At 40.3% G+C, this 18,207-nt stretch overlaps 1 protein-coding gene across 5 annotated transcripts in view; it reads right to left on the bottom strand.

The window, feature by feature from the left end:
* Positions 1–18,207, bottom strand: part of FAM13A (family with sequence similarity 13 member A) — a 131,661-nt gene that overhangs the window by 96,096 nt on the left and 17,358 nt on the right. For all 5 annotated transcript variants that reach the window (XM_032109717.1, XM_032109718.1, XM_032109719.1 and 2 more), the window contains exon 5: positions 9,895–10,054. In XM_032109717.1, coding sequence (XP_031965608.1) covers positions 9,895–10,054 — 160 coding nt within the window. The remainder of the gene's footprint in view (positions 1–9,894; positions 10,055–18,207) is intronic.

The raw sequence follows: 18,207 nt of genomic DNA, 5'->3' as shown, positions 1-18,207 counted from the left end.
TTTACCTGAGACCGTATCTCTCAATAAACAGCTAAATGCTACTCTGTTTCACATCAGTACAACCTTAACCCACTGCACTCACTGCCGTAAAACACATACAAAGGTCATGAGCTGATACGTAAGCAAGACAGAAATGTGGAAATCCATTATTTTTGGAGAGGACTACAATAGGGAAAAGGAAATGACAAACATAGTAACAATCCCGTGATGCAACTCAATGCCACCAACTCCATCTGTGGAATCTTGTGGTAGTTTCCAGGAGAAAGAGTAAAATGTATCTCCAGCCATGCAGAAGGACTCATAACAGAATGCTACAGGAAGTTAAACTGGTAGTGCCAGGATCAAACATAATTCCAGAATTTGTAAAAGGTTACAAAGACTTCACTAAGGGAAAATACTCATCTTCCATGCCCATGTCCACAATCTGCAATTAAAACATCCCTGTGTTATCAACACTGTTTCCAGCACAAATCCAAAACACAGCCCCACACCAGCTGCTATGAAGAAAATTAACTCTACTCAAGCCTAAACCAGCACATCATCATATATAAGCTTGCAGGGGGTTAAGGTGTCAGTGACCACACCCATCTGAGATACAAATAAGAAGCCTGTAGCAGAACTTAAGATCAAAAAAACCAAATTAAACATTTACAAAGCGGCACAAGAGGACTTCTCTCTTGCTGGGTTTACCTAACTCTGTGTATATGCGCACAGATGTGTTCAGTAACAACAGAGCTCAGAGCAGTTCCACGGAATATTTTATTCTACCTTTCAATTTTGAAAACTGGAATTTGATTTATCTATTTTCCTGTAATATTATTCATAAATGGAATCTAAAAGAAAGCTATGACCTAGATATGGGAAAAATACAGGCTCTCCAGATCTGCATCTCTCATTACAGATGCTTAAACTCAGTCTTGAAAAAGCTAAATTGTATTTTCAGATCTAAAAATCAAAATACTCACAAGGAAAAAAGTTTTTCACACAAGGAATTCAGCAACGTTACTTTCAGAAGAAGTATCTGATCTGCAGTAAATTAGGGAGTCCTAAGTGTCTCGATATTGTTCTAGTTACTTGTGTAAGATTCTCAGCACACAAAGAACAGACCCCTTTCTTAACAGTGAAACTGAGATGTTCACTGCTGGCAATTAAGGTCGAATGCTGCTGGGATCTGCTGGATATATCAGATTTTCAAGAGCATACATATCCACACATTAGGAGCATCTGGCACCTTGTGTCCCATGCATCACATGCTCCTGTTGCTCTCAGACTGCCCTGAGCCCAGCTTAAGGACACAAGCTTTGGGGCACTAGAAATATTACAAGGCACAGCAGGGTGTATGAATCAACTTCTGGATAAACTGTGATCACCACAGTGCTCACAGGAGGGATTTTCAAAAACCCATAGAACTTATACAGAAGCCAGCGAGCATTTCACTGCTCTTAATATAGGAAAAATAATTAATTTAGTGCTGACTTCTTCTGAAGCTAACACCTTGAGAGTATTCCAGATAACGGCAGAGGCCAGCAAGAATTAAATGCCACAAGCAGAAAAATCTCTCACACTTCTTTACTTTGGATCAGTTCCAACTGCCTGCAATGTGTCCTTGTCACAAAGACAACACTGACTGCTGATTCATACAGAGGGGATAATGACGATCATTTTGCATAACCTGATTAACTGAATGACTAATTAAGGAAAAGCAGAATAAACATTAAGGAATCGAAACAGGAGGAACTGAGAGATTTGTCTTAGTTGAAAAATTTTCACCTTTTTGCTAATCTCCTTTTTCCCCCATGGGTGCAGCAAAGATGCTCAGAAACAGCTGGCTACATGAAGCTCACATGCTTATTTTACCGTACCCTGTTTCTTGGTGCTGACTTTGATGCCTCCCTTTTGAAAGATGATGATGTCCTGACTGAGATGGACTGCTCCCAAGTGCTAAATTACAATGTCATACCCCTTGAAAAAAACAAATAACCAAAACCCCCACAACAAAACAAAAAAACAACAACCAAAAAACCCACAAATAAACCCAAATCATCAGACAATGGATGAAAAACATTTCAAATAAAACAAGTGCAAGTACAGACCAGGACACACATGCACATATGGATGTTATTTTCCCTGCATTTTAGCTATGTGGAATTATCATGGGACAGTGATAGTTATCAATGAGTGTTTGTTTCAAGAAAAAACTCAGAGAGCAAAAGCAAAATTCCTAAGCACGTCAACTGCAAAATTTGTCAGCTATACTAAAACAATTTACAGTATACTAGAAGTATGGACAGCAGGAGAGAAAGAGACATTAGTTATGCACGTCTTTCCTTTATATGTCCTAAATCTTGGCAAATTTCTTCTTATAATGTGTTAAAATGAAAAAATTGGTAGTGAAATTCTAGCAAAATAAGTATCAGCATAATAATGTATTGCTTTATAGAGTTTAGCATTAGCATATTTGTGTAAATATTTGTGTAAATATTTAGGACTGCATTTAGTAACACCACAAGTGACAGATTTATAATCCTGTAAATGCTTCAGTGAATTTCAAGAGCAGAAACATTCTGGTTTAATAATACATACACAGAGTTGTCAAAACCAGCAGAGCTAGAAGCACTGGAAAGCTATTTCAGAATTGCACAAGGAATTGTTCAGGGTTTTTTTTACCTGCCTTTCTGAATCCCAGCCTAAACATAACCATCCTCCTCACTCCAGACTGAATTTCCTATAGGTGAAGGGTCTGGAGGCTTATAAACTTTCCCCTACAAATCTCATATTGCTCATTTCCTGTCAGCTCACATCTTAAAATGTCATTCTGGCTGAATCACTATACACCCTTACTATAAACATGCCCATCTGCTCACTGGTGGACAACTGCAAAGTGAATCCTAGCTGAAGAAATACTAAACAAAAAAATGGAGACAGACTTCCACAGGTGCTCCTTCTCCTCATGCACTTTCCCACCCTTCTTCACATCTCCCATGTGATCCCACTCCTACTCTTGGGGGCTCCCTAGTCCATGCAGGAGCAAACTGGCATGACTTGCCCAAATAAGGGGACACAGCACAAAATGGAATTGTTCGTTCAGATCTTCGGAAAGGATTTCCAAAGATCCGTTCCCGCTGTCTCCTGATGGGAAAGAATTAATCCAGTACTGAAAGCCGATCATTAACACGATGCTAAAATGGTCCCGGACATGAAAGAAGAATAAAGGAAAGTATCTCGACCCTGCAGGCTTATCCAGGGCAGTGTAACATGGATTAGAAACGGATGCCTTCTTTCCTGACGTAAATGAGGGGCTGCTCTTGTTCGTGCTGAGTGTGTAACCCTGAGGTGACAGGGAGAGGGACTTATTAGAGGGAGCCCACTCAGTCATGGAGTTGGTGAGTTCTCAGAAGTTTCTCCCAGATCTTGCAAAGAGATTAGAACCTCATGCTATAGCTGAAGAAGGGAAAAAAGCATTTATAAGTGAAGATCTACTTTTGCTCATGGGGGGAAATCGGCTGAAACACTGTGGCTTTCAGTGGAGGTGGACATTTACAACTGACAGCAGAGGGACCAGTCAAGCCAAGATGGAGAACTCTGTGACTATCTCACCTTTCCTACCTCTCCTCAGAGATGAAAGGCTCGAATCTTCTCTCAGGCTAAATGATCTGCTCAGAGTGTTCAATGGGAAGGAGCAAGCATTCCACTTTAAGCTAAGTTAGCTGGAGCACTCTCCTTGACAAAATAAAAAATGCACTTAGGGGTCTTGCCTGGCTGGGATGGGCACTGCACACCTTGCACACAGCAAGCACCAAGAGTTGCAGCCACACCTGCAGCAGCAGGTTGCCTGCATGTCAGAAATCTGAGAGCAGGCTTGCACAACACTGTGTGTGCACCTGTGCTGCCATTTAAAATGCAAAGAACTACTCTGCCAGCTCATCCTCCCCACTGAAGTGGCAGCTCTGGCTAGCAGACTGGAAACAAACAGGATAAAAATGCAGAAAGGTAATTGCATCTAAAGTAAGAGTTCTTTTGAAACTATTTGTTTTTGCAAAAAATCAGCGAGAGACCAATTTCTGCAGCTCTTCAGGGATTGAAAGCTGCCTGTTCAGAGGGCATCAGAATGCACCTACAATATACTTACAATGATAAAATTGTGCATTTATAGTTTTCCTTGACTTTGTAAGATCGACTTTCAATTCAATTTTCATATTATGTTAATATTATTTTAATGTTATATGAATTTTCCAAGTGTACTTTTTCTTCTGCATCAGGTGAACAGGGTATGTATTCTACCACCCAGCAGGGGAGGAATGAGGAAAGCCTTTTGCATTTCTGTCTCAAACATGTGCTCAAGCCAGGAACAGCATTACATCCTCATAATGTCAGTGCCTGTGTGCCAGTGCAAATATTTATGTGCTCTGAGCTGAATGGTTCTTGAAACTAGAAGTGCTCTGTCAAGAAGGCATTGGAGGGAAAAGGTGAAAATACAATGACTAGGTAACAGATTGTATGTTTTATTTGAAGACAATATTGAGCTATAAACCACGCTATTAAAGGTGACATGTTTCACCTGAAGCCAGTGGAAGGAATAATTCTAGAAATCTCTCAAGAGTGAGTCTCTTAATAGTTTGCCGGCCCAAATTTCCCTTGCAACTTGAACTAAATAAAAATCTTCACTGCCTATCTTTGATTGTTAGAGAAGCCTAATGACTGTTATTCCAAGGTCCTAATTTATTCCAGCTGTAGCAATACACCACTGGCTAGCTGTACAACATAAGACTATATGCAGCTACAGTTCAAACAGCAATTCAAGACCTTTGTATATTAAAGGTCCTTGTTCAAAATTATTATTTCTGTTGTTACTGTAGGTTTTGTAAACCTATTTCTTCCAGAAGATTATAAAATTGGCAGTACTGCAACTCAGGACTGACTGATCATTCATTACATGAGTTATCACTCAGTTTAGTAACACAAAAATCTATCAGGATCATATGGATTCACAGTAGGAATTCTGTTCCAAAGCAAAATATAACAATGTTTTCTTAAAAAACCCTGACACTTACAATGTGAAAATGAACAATAGTGCAGATGCACTGACAGAAAATTACCTGCTTACACACAACAGTGCCTAATAAAAACCAGGTATTTATGATCCTGACAACGTGACCATGGAGCAAACACCTAATGAGAACACTCAACCCACTTCACCCATTTCTCTCTAACTAGCAGAGCCTATTGATCAACAGACTGGGACTCCTACTGACCCCTCACGGAGTTAGGAAATTGAAGTGAAGCCTGGATTAAGGATTGCAGTAATAGCTGGCTGCAAATGAGACCTATAAATTCCAACAAACGCCAACTTAATTCAGAATTTAAAAAAAATAAATCAACTCCCATAATTCTTTTATTATAAGGTGTTTCCAAATACAGACATATTTCTGAAGAAAGTACATGTTATACTTCCACCTGCTGGCCACCAAACTGGATGATCATCTGGATATCATTCTATTAGGTGGAACGAATTCCTTCCATCATGAACCTGACAGTTCAATTTCCCATTGAAATTGAAACTATTCTAAGATGAATTTTCTTTTTCATTAAAATTGCACTTCTAAAAAAATGTAGATGTTTCCAAAGAAACATTTCCCATCATTTCTAATTATAATACTGCAATATGCCTGAGCAATGAGCAAGAGGAGGCTTTACAGCCCTAGGAACAAAGCAGGGACTGGAATGAAACTTGCAGAGACTTCCAGCTGCCTTATTTTCTGAATTATGATCCACTGAGAAAGCAAGCTAAGAAATCCTTTTTACCCAGCACAACTAGTCTTTCCCAATGACTGAGCAACCTCTGAAAGAAGAACTGTAACTGGGATAAAGGTGTACCTGTGCCTCCTCAGTGCACACACACAACAAGAATGGCAGTTCAACTATCAGCAGCCCTACAGAATCACATCTCTTTTTCCCATCTCTAACACTAATTAACTTTCAGCCTCTTTAAAACATATTTTCTTTAAGCTGCCACAGTCTGTACCTGATTGAAATGCTCTTGTTCCTTCTGGAAGCCTGTAGCATTGTGGATTTCCCCTAGCTATGACAAATATAGTAAACAAGATGCAACTTGCTCCGCCGGAGCTGTTTTTCCTTTCCAATACACTGCTCCAAGAGTAGCTTGATGCTTCCATGACTTTGTCTAATGATCCACATATTCTTGTTTTCATTTTAAAAGAGCAGTATTTCCTGCTTTTATTCCACTGATTTTATGACCAAAGTGTGGAAAATCTTAAGATATCCAGACCATGAAGTGTCAGAGTCAGCCAAGTTTGGGAAGATGGTAAATATGACCAAGACATGACACTCCCGTTTTGGGGTGGGATAGCATGAGCCACTACTCCCCTGGTTTTCAGTTTAATTAATGATTGAGGGTTGATGTTGACTTCAAAAAAGATTATTATGAGTGGATAATGTCACACAACAGGCACCTAAGCAACCTCAACAACAGCCCAAGACTGCAAGGAAAAGTAAGATTCTCACAACATCTTCAGACATTAACTAGTATGTTCCTCTTTTTCCCGCTGAGATTTCAGCACCAAAGTAAGAGTCTGAAGCCATGAAAAAGAGATAAGAAAAAGCAGGGCTAATTTTGTAATACACTAAGCTAGAAAGGCATCCCAGAGCAATGAGAGAAGGGCATTGTTTGATGTACTTTTTGATGTCTTTCCTTATTTTTTCAAACCATTGTCATTGAATTTCAAATTTTGATTCAAGTTAGTCCTTCTGCAAATGCGTGGCGTTCTTCTGCCTGTATATGAATTTTCATGCTTATAGATGCTCTTTCCAAGCTCTTAATCAAGAACCATCTGGATCAGCATTAATGGCTTCACTCATCATGAGGTCAAACTCTTAAGACAGTGTAAAAACTGACTTTTTTCAAGTACCTCCACCCCCATTTTGGGAATGCTTACTAATGCCAGCATTCCAACCGAGAGAGGAATTAATGGGTGTCTAGGAAAAGGTCTCAATAAATCCTACCCCCGAACTATACACTGAGAAGAACACATAAGACAGGTCACATTACCACAAGCCACTGTACTAACCTACAGAAAAAGTTATCTCCACATTCAAGAATGTCAAAGGAAGGATGGCAACGAAATAAGGGCTGTGGAGGGGCCACAGTGTGCATGCAGAGTGACTGGAGATGATGGAAGGTCATGTATCAAGAGTGCTGGAGCTTCTGCACTTCACTACAGACTTCCAGCCTTTCCTCTGGAATGGGAATGAAGGGCTGTCAAGTTTGAGTACAGCAAGAATAGTGGGACAGGGCTGTGGGAATTCAGAGAAAAATGTAAACATGGAAAAGTGAGGAAGGAGTGAGAGTGAAGACAATCATGGGAAAGGTAGCAGTGTAGTGACTCAGGGTGAAATGCTGGCAATGTATTGAGGGATTTGGGGGAAGGGATGATGGAACACCCCAAAAGGAAGTGAATGAGGTCATCTAAATCTCTCCTCACCCTCCTGCTGTTCCCAAAACAGAAGCTAAAAAAGCCACTTAAATAAATGCAGCTGAGTTTGGTAAAGGGCAAGTCCTCATTTCTTCACTTTCCTTGCCATCCACTCCCCCATCCCACCACTGTTCATGCTTGAATGCAACACCCTTAGAATCAACAGGGCCTCAGTTTATGAGAGCATTGTCCTGAGCATCCTACATTTTTCACTGCTTTCAATAGGATTACTTGGAAAATTTCTATCCCCCTACCTGTAGATGTATCAATGGGTTTTCCAGAAGCAGCAACTTTGCCTACAAATAGCTTGCTGTTTTCTGGACACTGTGACACAGGTCATGCCAAGTAATTCTCTGAGGCATTTGTTCTTTTATTACACAGACCAGCTTCTGCTGTATGTAATGGTTCATGCATTAGCAATCTGGCAGTCACTTTTCTCTACTGAATCTCATTATTATCACTTGATTTGCTCTTCAAGTGTACCATCTCTGTTATACAGATTGGCTAGGATTGGGGATATCTGCTAGGACACAAAAAACGTAACCTCTGAGAATAGTATAAAGTGTCCTTTCATAGAGCCATAGAACCACCTGACAAATTTAAAGAAAAACTTTCTTAGTACCTTTGCTACATTAAGTTAGATGATTGTACTTCTTGTGTTTGAGTATGTGCCTTGATTAAGCTAATAACTTCCCACCCAAATTAGACGAACAACAAACAAGGTCAAATTTTTGCAGCTGGCTGCCAGCAGAATTTGGAAAATATCAACAAGGTCCAAAGATGCAAACACAATGTGAGCCCTTGTATTCAGCCATGGCTCATTCCTCTCAAGCAATCATCTGTCTCCTGAGGCAAAGCCTCAGTGGGCAACACTTCCCACCTCACTTGAGTAATTACACTTTTAGCATATTTTGTTGGAGTAATTCTGGTTGTCATCGTATAAGCTGATAGTTTGTATCTCTCAACAGCTGTGGGAAATTTCCCAGATCTCCACCTTTGCGCAATGCCAATTACTACAAGTCCTTAGAACTTAGTGAAAGACTAAGAACCAAGAAAGAACTAAGTGAAAGACTTTTGGAACTGGCTGAGGCTTGAAAGAGAAGGAGACATATCTGAAGCTTTTCTTCTGGGCTCTTTTTTTTAGAAATATGTTGCTGAAGTGACCATCAGCGGCTAAACATCATTGCCATCGGCCAGGCAGATCATTTCCACTACCCAGAAATGACTGTGACACTGGAAGGCTATCAGTGATTCTACCTCCTTCCACAGGAGCATTTCAGCTAAGTGTTAGTAACAGCTAAAAGACAACTAAATACAGCTAAATACTTCCTCACTGATTCATCACGTAAGAAAACCAGCAGCTGAGCCCAACTTATACAGATTCAGCAGACCCTCCTGTGATACACAACAAAGGCAGAGATGTTATCAGCTGATTTCATCTGAATGGCAGAACCTGGGCTCACACCAAACTTCCTGTTCTGTCAAGGTCAAAGACAGTATTTTTATAACTATTTTCTGTCAACTTCTATTCCAGACAGTGAAGGTTAAAGTGATTTTATCAGTGGGTAGAACCCTACCAAGGATAGGCATGTAGTTCAACCCTCCCAAACTCAAGAATTCACACCCTGTAAGAGAGAAATTACCTGCACAGTTAACACACAAAAAGAAATGAGGCAACTGCAAACCAACCTCATGACCGTATTCTGCACAGACTTGAGGTTGCTTCCTGTGGTAGAGACAGCACAAGCCAGAACAAGGCACTTTTGGCTGCCCTACTTGTCAGCTTCTGAATTTTAGAATCCTTTGATGTTACACACAAGCCCTCTTCCCACCAAAGGGGTAATACTTTAACTGTATCCCTTTTCTTTAAGAGCTCCAATGTACTTTCTTCAAAGAGTAACTCTTATTTAATGCTTCTCTTCAAGCGCACTCAGTAATGGCTGTTCTGAGTCAGAATATGTAACTTTTAAACTCAGGTACATGTTTGAGACAGGCAGATTTCACAGTGGCAAAGGCTAGGGACCTCACACTGTCCTAGAGTACCAAAGTTCATCATCACTGAAGTACACCATAAATGATAAACCATGTCAGAAACCCTGAACACTTCTTAAAATTATTCTGCCTCCTCATTCAAAAACATTTAAAATTTAGTGAATATATTTCCTGGATAAATAAGTGTGCAGCCAACAAAGAATAAGATGTTTAATAGAATGAGCTTCCAGACTAGTAATGAAAATTAGCCTACCAGCAGAATCAATGTGTAAACTGCATACCAATCAATAACACAGAACATTATTACACAAGAGTCTGCCTTCCACTTATCTAAAGGATTTCTGAATTGAAGCCTGAAATGAGCCTGAATTATTGATTTGCTGTAAGAAAATGAAATATTAGAGATACTCACTTTTACCAAAATTATTCTTGCTAGCTCTTCACATACAGGCTTTTCTTCATCCTTCTTCAAGCCTTCTAATTCAAACAAAGTATTGTAATTTTCCAGCATTTTTGTCATTATCCTGTTGCAGATCTCCTGTTCCTTTATCCCTTCAAATCCAGAGGGCACACTAGAATTGGAGAGACAACAAGCAGGGTGTTACAGGGACTCAACATACAAAAGGTCCTGCACAGGGTCTCTGTAACATTTCAGTTGTGGATACAGGCTGGATAGCAAGCACAGGAACTTTTGTCTTGGAAAGGAGGACTGTTCCTATGTTGGTAACAACTATCATCACAGTTTGTCTGCAGTTTTTCTTATGGATATTAAATACCACACCTGTTGGCCAAACTACCCTCTCCACAGAATCTAGGTAGGGATTTAAGTGAGACAGCCACCAAGTGGGGTGCCACCAACTCTGCTCTAAGTTGTGTTTCACCACACACAGTGCAGACAGCTCAGACACATTTAGCTTCCTCCAAAACCTCATTCATGATAACCTCAAAGGTACACAAGAAGGGTAAGTGAAAAAAATTAGGAAATCCCACATGCTAAGCAAAACACTAAAAGTTAAACAAGGTCGTTGCCTTCAGATGACCCAATGCTGCACGCCAGATTTTTTAATCTAACTTTGGAGTTACCATTTCTTTTGAAAGCAGGATCATAACTCAAAGGGCTTTCTAAAACATGCAGATGGATGCTGCCTTCTGCAAAACAACCTAAAAGACCAATACATAAAGTGATTCCTAAGCTCCATTTTCTGGGAGAATAACCAACTACTTGGCTGCTGAAGAAGCAGCTTCTTTCTCTCTTGAAACAGGCCCCTTTGCACCTTACCACAGACCTTAAAGGCACACAGAAAAGGGAAGATACTGTAGGTATCTGCATGTTTCCTAATGTATTTCACACAACTCTCTCAAGTAGCAAAAAATGCATGTCGCTCACAACAGAGCTCACAATTCATTGAAGCATCTTGTGATCATCTGCTGGAATGTAAGCTTTCTGCACACTTTACTGGACAATTTTCTTGGCCCCAAACTGACTTAAATTCTGTTTTAATGCAAAAGTACGATCTCTGAAGAATCTTCTTCTCCAATCATTAAGTGTTTCCTATTGTACAGTACTTCCAGCAGACAGACTGTCTTCTCAGTAAGCTACAAAGTGGCTGCTTGGATATGAATTTCCTAAGGACCTTATAAAGTGGCAGAGACTGATGATCAGGAGTAATGAAACACAGGGAAGATTTAAAGTGAAGAAGCAGAGAAGTCAAAACCAAAAAAAAGTTTCAAGCACATTTTGGCTGAGGACAACAAGTGGTTATATGAGAAGAAAACACAACCCAATCTTCCAAAAGTAAAACAAATTCCCCCTGAGCTATTTCACAGGGATGTAACTTGAAAGTAAACTACTGCTTACTGCACAGAGTAAATAAAAATTTACAAACTAACTAACTACCATAAAACTGTAACTGTAGTATATTGGGGCCAGATGTGCATTTCAACAAGATGGCTCTGAAAGCTGATGCTCCCAGAAATTTGTCATCAAAAAGGGCCTTTTTGTAGGGGCTATTGATCCTTCTCAATGCTTTATTCTCTGCCATACATCTACACGTCAAGAGGGAGAGTAACCCACTGCAGCAGAACATATCTGTGTAAACTCTAGAAGAGAGTCCTTACTGCTATCATTTCCACATTTAATACATGCTAGAGTAGCAGGACCTGAATTTTAAATGATTGAATTATTTCACACTGTAGAATATTGGCAACTGTAAAATCAGCTGATTGATTTCACTAGTGTGGAACCTGGCCTCAGACCAAACAAAGAACAAATAGGATGACTTCTGTTGATAGATCTGCATGTACACTCAGGCCAACTCATTTTAAAGAATGTCACATATTCACTAAAACTCAGCAACTGGCCTGAAGAAAGTGTATGTATTCAATAGGCCCATGCAATTGCCCTGACCGAAGGAAACCCCTCTTGCCATGCTAAATTGTGTGCTCCAGAGCTGGCATGGTGCAAAGCCTGCTTGCTTGCTAGTTCAGGCAAACCCTTCCTCATTTGTTTCTCCAAAACAGAGTACCATTTAAATAATGGCACCCTATGAACCTCATTCCCAGGAAAAGGACTGAGAATGTAATAGAGCACGTGCGACTCAAAATGAAGACTCCAGATAGCAGGACTTTCACCTAAGTCACATCTGCCGGGATGATGCCGTGATGATTTTTTGCCTTTTCTTTCATACCCCTGTTATACCTTTTTACAACTTCTGTATTCCTAGTGCTTTTTGCCAACATTCTTGGACTTGTTTGTCAAGCTAGGAGACTAAACATTTTAGAAGCTTCATAGCTAGGGATCAGTGTGCCCCAGACCCCAAGGTCCTCTCCAGAACACATTCTGTAAACTAAGATAGAACCATCCAGGGGAAGGTTCCTTGGGGAGGGGGGCTCATTCAAGCCTCTCATTGGGGAATTTTTGATAGATATGCTAATTAGTAAAACCTGTAATGTTATACTAGATCTTTTGGGGGTGTACATTGCAGTGTGCATTGGGGTGCATTCAACCTGGATGTGTACACCTAAGGATCCTTAAAATAAATACCAAGGTAAAATCCCTTTTCCCCTTCTAACTGTGTCTGACTCTTGATTTTAAGACCAGGAAAAGTCATCAGGGAAATACAGCCAACACTTCCCTACTGGTAACAGCTAATACCAAAAAACTCTACCTGGTTGAAGAACAGTCCAGTCTATAAATTTTCCACAAAGCATAAAAACAGTATTTAATTTCTGCCCAGTTCCATGGCTTTCTTGCCCTTCCTTCCCCACACTACCTTGTCAGTTAAACTTTATTAAATCAAACCTGTGAAAAGTCCATCATCCTATTCAGAACAATCCTGCATGAGCAGGGTGAGATACATATGCAAAATACAAGGCTAAAGCTTGTGGCTTCAGTCTTTTTTAACACTTCTCTCTGAATGTAACTAAGCAAAGGATCATTAATTGATTTATTTTAATGGCAATTTAACATATTTTATTCATCACCACTTCTCTGTCATTTAAACAGACATATTTAACAAAGTTTCTAATATATTTCTCCTATAATTGCTATTCTTAGACCTCAATCACGATAAGGACTATTACACTCTGTGAGCTCTCCATGGTGACATTTTCCTTGCAACAGATATATGCTGAGCTGAAGATAAGTTTATATTATGAGCACACACCACCCTGCCTATTTATACACAGTAAACCCCATCTGCTGCCACACTGCATGATCTATCAGTTTGACTAGACTTTTCTGAAAATGTGTGTAAAAAAATAGCATTTTACTTTAGCTCTTCTCATTCTGAAAAGTCACGACATCTACAAATGTCACTTCAACTGACTAGAAAAACCCAGATCTGTGAGAAAATATTCTCTCACACTTCCACTTTCCTGATGCATACCCTACTCCTTGAAAATCCTTCATGATCTTTTGTGAAAATCTTGTTAAAGCATCACAGTAAAACTGTGTTCATAGTCAAGGTTCCCTTATGTCTATTTTCATGTTAATTAGGCATTACAACTGTGTTGCTTTGAGAGTTAGACACACAATTTACTCCAGTTACAAAATCCTCAACAGAGGGACTTGATCCCCTTATAGCCACATATGTACAAATTACTTCAGTAACAGCACCAGAAGCATCAGTTTCACTACCACAAACACCAGAAGGGTGGCACAGACCTGCAACTTCTACAGTTATTTCTAGAAGAAAAAGTGTTGATAAGTGCAGATCTATCTTAGAGATTTGAGGTGGAAAACCCCCACTGAAGTTATCACAGTGGCTTGCAAAGCCATCAGCAGATACACAGCATAGGCAGAGCAGGAGCAAAATCTCTAGTGTCCCCTCCCTTAGATTCCCTGGACACCATGCCCTTCCCAGAGAGATGCTCTGAATGATCTGTGTGCAAAGCACAGCATGTCCACATTAAGCATTTGGAAAAAATGCACCTTGTCTAAATGAGGCACCAGCATTAACAGTGTCTGACACAGTTAAGAAGGGTTGAGGGCAAAGGTGCATCAGCACCACAAGTTTTGCAGGGTATTAAAGACTGAAAATATTGGTGAAGTCATTTTAAAGCAGAAGAAGCAGTAGTTCTTGAAGTTAAAACATTACTTGGTAATAGGATCAGGCTGTCAGCTCTTCAATTCAAAATCTGATACCCAGCAGCATTTCACACTTCTGCCCAATGTCCTACAAGCATGGCTGGCTCACCCAGTGCAGCTCCATGCAGCTCCTGTCCATGCAGACCCCACACCCACATGTTCTTTGGGTTCTTCCAGACCGAGTGCATGTCTCCTTCCATAGGATGGCTCAGGAAAGCTAGTCTCAAATGGGTTAAACCACAGCAAGGCTCTGTGTCACAACTTTTACTCAGAACTGAAGTGACCTGAGGTCAGATTAACTCACTGTGAAAGAATTCCTTACATCTCAGGCATTTAGTTAAATGAATTTACCTCAGGGTCTCTGTAAACAAGCTCTAACAGCCTAAATGCAGAGGGAGCTTTTGAGACAGTGAATCCCAGACTCTACTGAGAGCGGTGCAGTGACACACACAAACATGCAAGTGGCACGACAGGCATCACTACAAGGCTCTGCCACCATCCACCACACCTGGGAAACTTGCCTCAAATGGCCAGGAGGACCTGGGATGTAGTCATCTGTCTATAATGAGCAGAACTGAGTTCACTGAACTGATTTCCCCAGGCAGCAAGTGCTGACAGCTCCCTGCCACAACGGAGAACCAGAGATTTCCATGTGAAAGGGTCATCTCATTATGAATTCCCAACAGTGTTTAACCCCACCCTGTCTGAGATGCAGGATGCACATTACCATTTCCCCATGTGGCTTTGCAGAAGCAGCTTACATGGAATGACAGCACTATAATCTTAATTTACAATCACTGAGGGCTATGTGCTCTATAAACTACTTTTGCTGCTTGTACAGTACCTTTTTTTGTAGAGAAGCACCACAGTCACCTTACCATTCTCCCAGGGAATCCTGCCAGAAACGAAGGAACTCAAAGGACAGGGAACACTGCATGGATTTTTTGTTTCTCCAGCCCAAGCAAAACATTTTCATTAGTACCTCAGATGTCCCTAAGTCCCTCAACAAGCACAAATGGAGATTTTGAGAGCAGAGTTGCAGTAATTTACAGAAGTTATGACTTCAGGCAGTCTGTTCTGTGTCTCTAGGTGGTCTTTACTGTGCCTGTAACAGATGCGACCTCGTCCACTTCAGCTGATAGAAGGGATTTGGCCTAACACACTGGTCCACAAACTGATGCAGCTGAAAACAGGTACATATTCACGTTTGCAGACTCTGTTGCAAGATCACAGTCTAATAAGTAGCTAAAGATACAGCAACACTCACTTGAGACAGGTGTTCATCTCAGTCTGTGTGACTCGCTCATGTGCTCTGCATCATTTGCAGGCTTACGTCTCACCAGTCTCACCAGTGAAATGCAATGACAAGATACAACTGTTGAGATTGTGCAGAAGTGTTTTAGCTCCTGTGATACTGGAGAATCCTGGGGAGTCAACTCTGGGGCATGTATTACCTGCTTGTTAAAATCTGTTCCAGGTTATTTTCTTTAGCAATAGATTTATGAGCCTAAGTCAACTTGTTAATTCTGCTCTACCAGCATTGCTTGCAAAATAATAAATAATTCATAAAAAATAAAAGCACTAATAAAAAAAAACCCAAAACAATAGTATAAAATGAATGATAACAATTATTAATAAATAATAGAATTATGCAAAATACAGGCAACACAGGTAACACAAAACAGTTAGAGTGATGCTGCCACAAAGACTTTACTGACTGGCTTCATTTATAGGAAATATCTTTTGCTTAAGCAAAAGCTCCATTTTTCATCACAAAATTACAGTGATAGTAGGCATCTTAGAGAGAGCAACCTACACAAAGGGGGACAAAGGGCAGTCCGTAGCCTAACATCCCCTTGCAAAGTATGTTGCTCACATCTCCAAACATTTCAAAGCAGAGGCTCTTCAAAAACACTCCTTATGATTGTATTTGAGCTGTATTGCTGAGCTCAAATATTCATGAGTATTTAATATGATTATGGATGAGAACATTTATAGACTTGGTATATTATGCTTGATGCTTTAAACTGTCATTATAGGCTTCAGCATACTGAATACTTATGAAAAATTCCTTTACGGTGCTGGAAAATGCAGTATTTAAAATCTTTATGAACCCTTTAAGAAAGGTTATGTCTGCATGCTCCAATTTGCAATAATTAATGTTTAAACAACAATATTCAGTACTCAATTTGGCCCCGATCCTGGATGCACATTTGTTTTTAAGACTGATGCAGGACTGGGACTGCACTGCTTGAAAACAAAGCCCATCCACATAATGTTTCAAAGGCCAACATTACTCACTAAGGAGTATTAATTCAGCCCCTCTGCTTTCACTTCAGTTTCACCCAACCAGTGCAGGCTCCAAGGCTGCTAGAAACCAAGGGAAGACATTCATGCATAACTTCAGATCAGATTTTAATTCCTTCAAGTTCAGCACCTCTGAAATACCTACAGCTACCCTACAATCTATCATTTTCTCCATATCCAAAGAGAATACACTTTTCTTGTTACCCTTTGTGTAACTTCTGTTACGTATTCATCACATATAAATAACTGCATCTAACTCCAGCATTTTAACGGGACACCTGCATTTGCCAGCCACTTTTGGGGGGACAGAGCAATCCCTCACAACATGCTTAATCTCTGCTGGCATGAAACACAACCAAGTTAATGAGGGCTTGAATGATGGAGGCCACACACAGAGATTATTGTTTGAGAGAGAGCTGCAAAAAATGGGTGCAAATGGACCCTCTGATTATTCTGTTGAGACCTCATGTCTTACCGTGCCAACCAAAGGATAGGGTAAGTGCAGCAGCTCCTCTGATACCCAGCTCCAGGAGAACAGAGAGGAGGAGAGAAAACCCAGCTGGTCCTCTCCTTTTCCACACAAGCTGTCAGAGCCAAGCAGAGCCCACACAGCAGGCCTTCACTAAGGCTATGCCTCTACAGGAGCTCAAATTCAGGTCAATGGACAATAACTTCCTCCAAGAAGCTGCAAATGTTAATACTTTACACAGATTAGCCCAGTGACAGAAAAGACAACTATTTATGTTCCTTTGTGCTCACTGTTCCTCCAGGGCCATATTTCTCAATATACTTGACCTTTGCCTTCCATCACAATAAATCTGAACAATCCAAGTTGGGAAAAAACAGTGAACCAAATCTCCAATCTTTTTTTAAGCTGTTTGACCTTGCCCTTTACATGTTCTTATATCTTACATCACACTTCGTTACAAGGAATGCAAATAGCCATTTTTTCCCTTATTCTATTCATTAGAAATACAGAAAGCACAAGATAATCTTTCCTTAGAAAAGCACCAGTGCAGTTTGTCAAACAGCAAGTAAGGAAGCAGGGGAAGTACTGGAGAAGATAAAAGCAGTAAGTTTAGGAGATGGGATACATTACAGAGGACACAATGTAGAAAAACAGAATGAGATTAACAGAATTAAAATGAAGCCTAAATATCTGGAAAGTGGCCAAGCACCATGATTTATTCAACTGTTAAACAACTTCAGTTATGGAGTAGGAGATACTATGCTTAAGTAGCTAAATTGTCACTAAAAATACCTTGCCAAAAGAAGTCCTTCACTGTCAGCAGATGGGCTTTATCTTCCCTGACACTGTGCATTAACTACACAGACTCTGACATTAATTTTAGACATGAGTGTGAATTTCTGACAGAAAAATCTCAGTTCTCCCTGCTTTGGCAATGTAATTGCTGACAAGTTGGATGCTGAGCCTTCTTTCCTTATCATGGAGAAACCCCCCATGCACTGCTCTGAACAAACAACACAAAGTGAGAGGAGCGTTCACTTCAGCCTCCTGCCAATATTTAATTTCTGCAGCTTCTCCATGGGCTGCCTGCAGCCAGTAGAGAGAGACAGTCCTTGCCAAGTAGGCTTCAGGCAGCCTTACTCTGTAGCTCTGAAATGTGTTCTGAGGATCTCCTTCTGGATGCTTGGCCAACCAACTGGTTAAGCCCAATACCTAAAAAAAAAGTGCTGCAAGTTCTTTTCTCCCCCTATCAAATCTTTGTTGATACAGATGGTCACAGCTCCAGCAATATAAGAATGCATCCATTAACACAGGAAAAAAGGGTATTTGAACTGTTGCTCACAACCTTTGTGTCTGGACCA

The sequence above is a fragment of the Corvus moneduloides genome, chromosome 5 (genome assembly GCF_009650955.1).
Source record: "Corvus moneduloides isolate bCorMon1 chromosome 5, bCorMon1.pri, whole genome shotgun sequence".
Lineage (NCBI taxonomy): Eukaryota > Metazoa > Chordata > Aves > Passeriformes > Corvidae > Corvus > Corvus moneduloides.
Note: the sequence above shows the minus strand (reverse complement) of the source record. Positions and strands in the feature narration are given on the sequence as shown.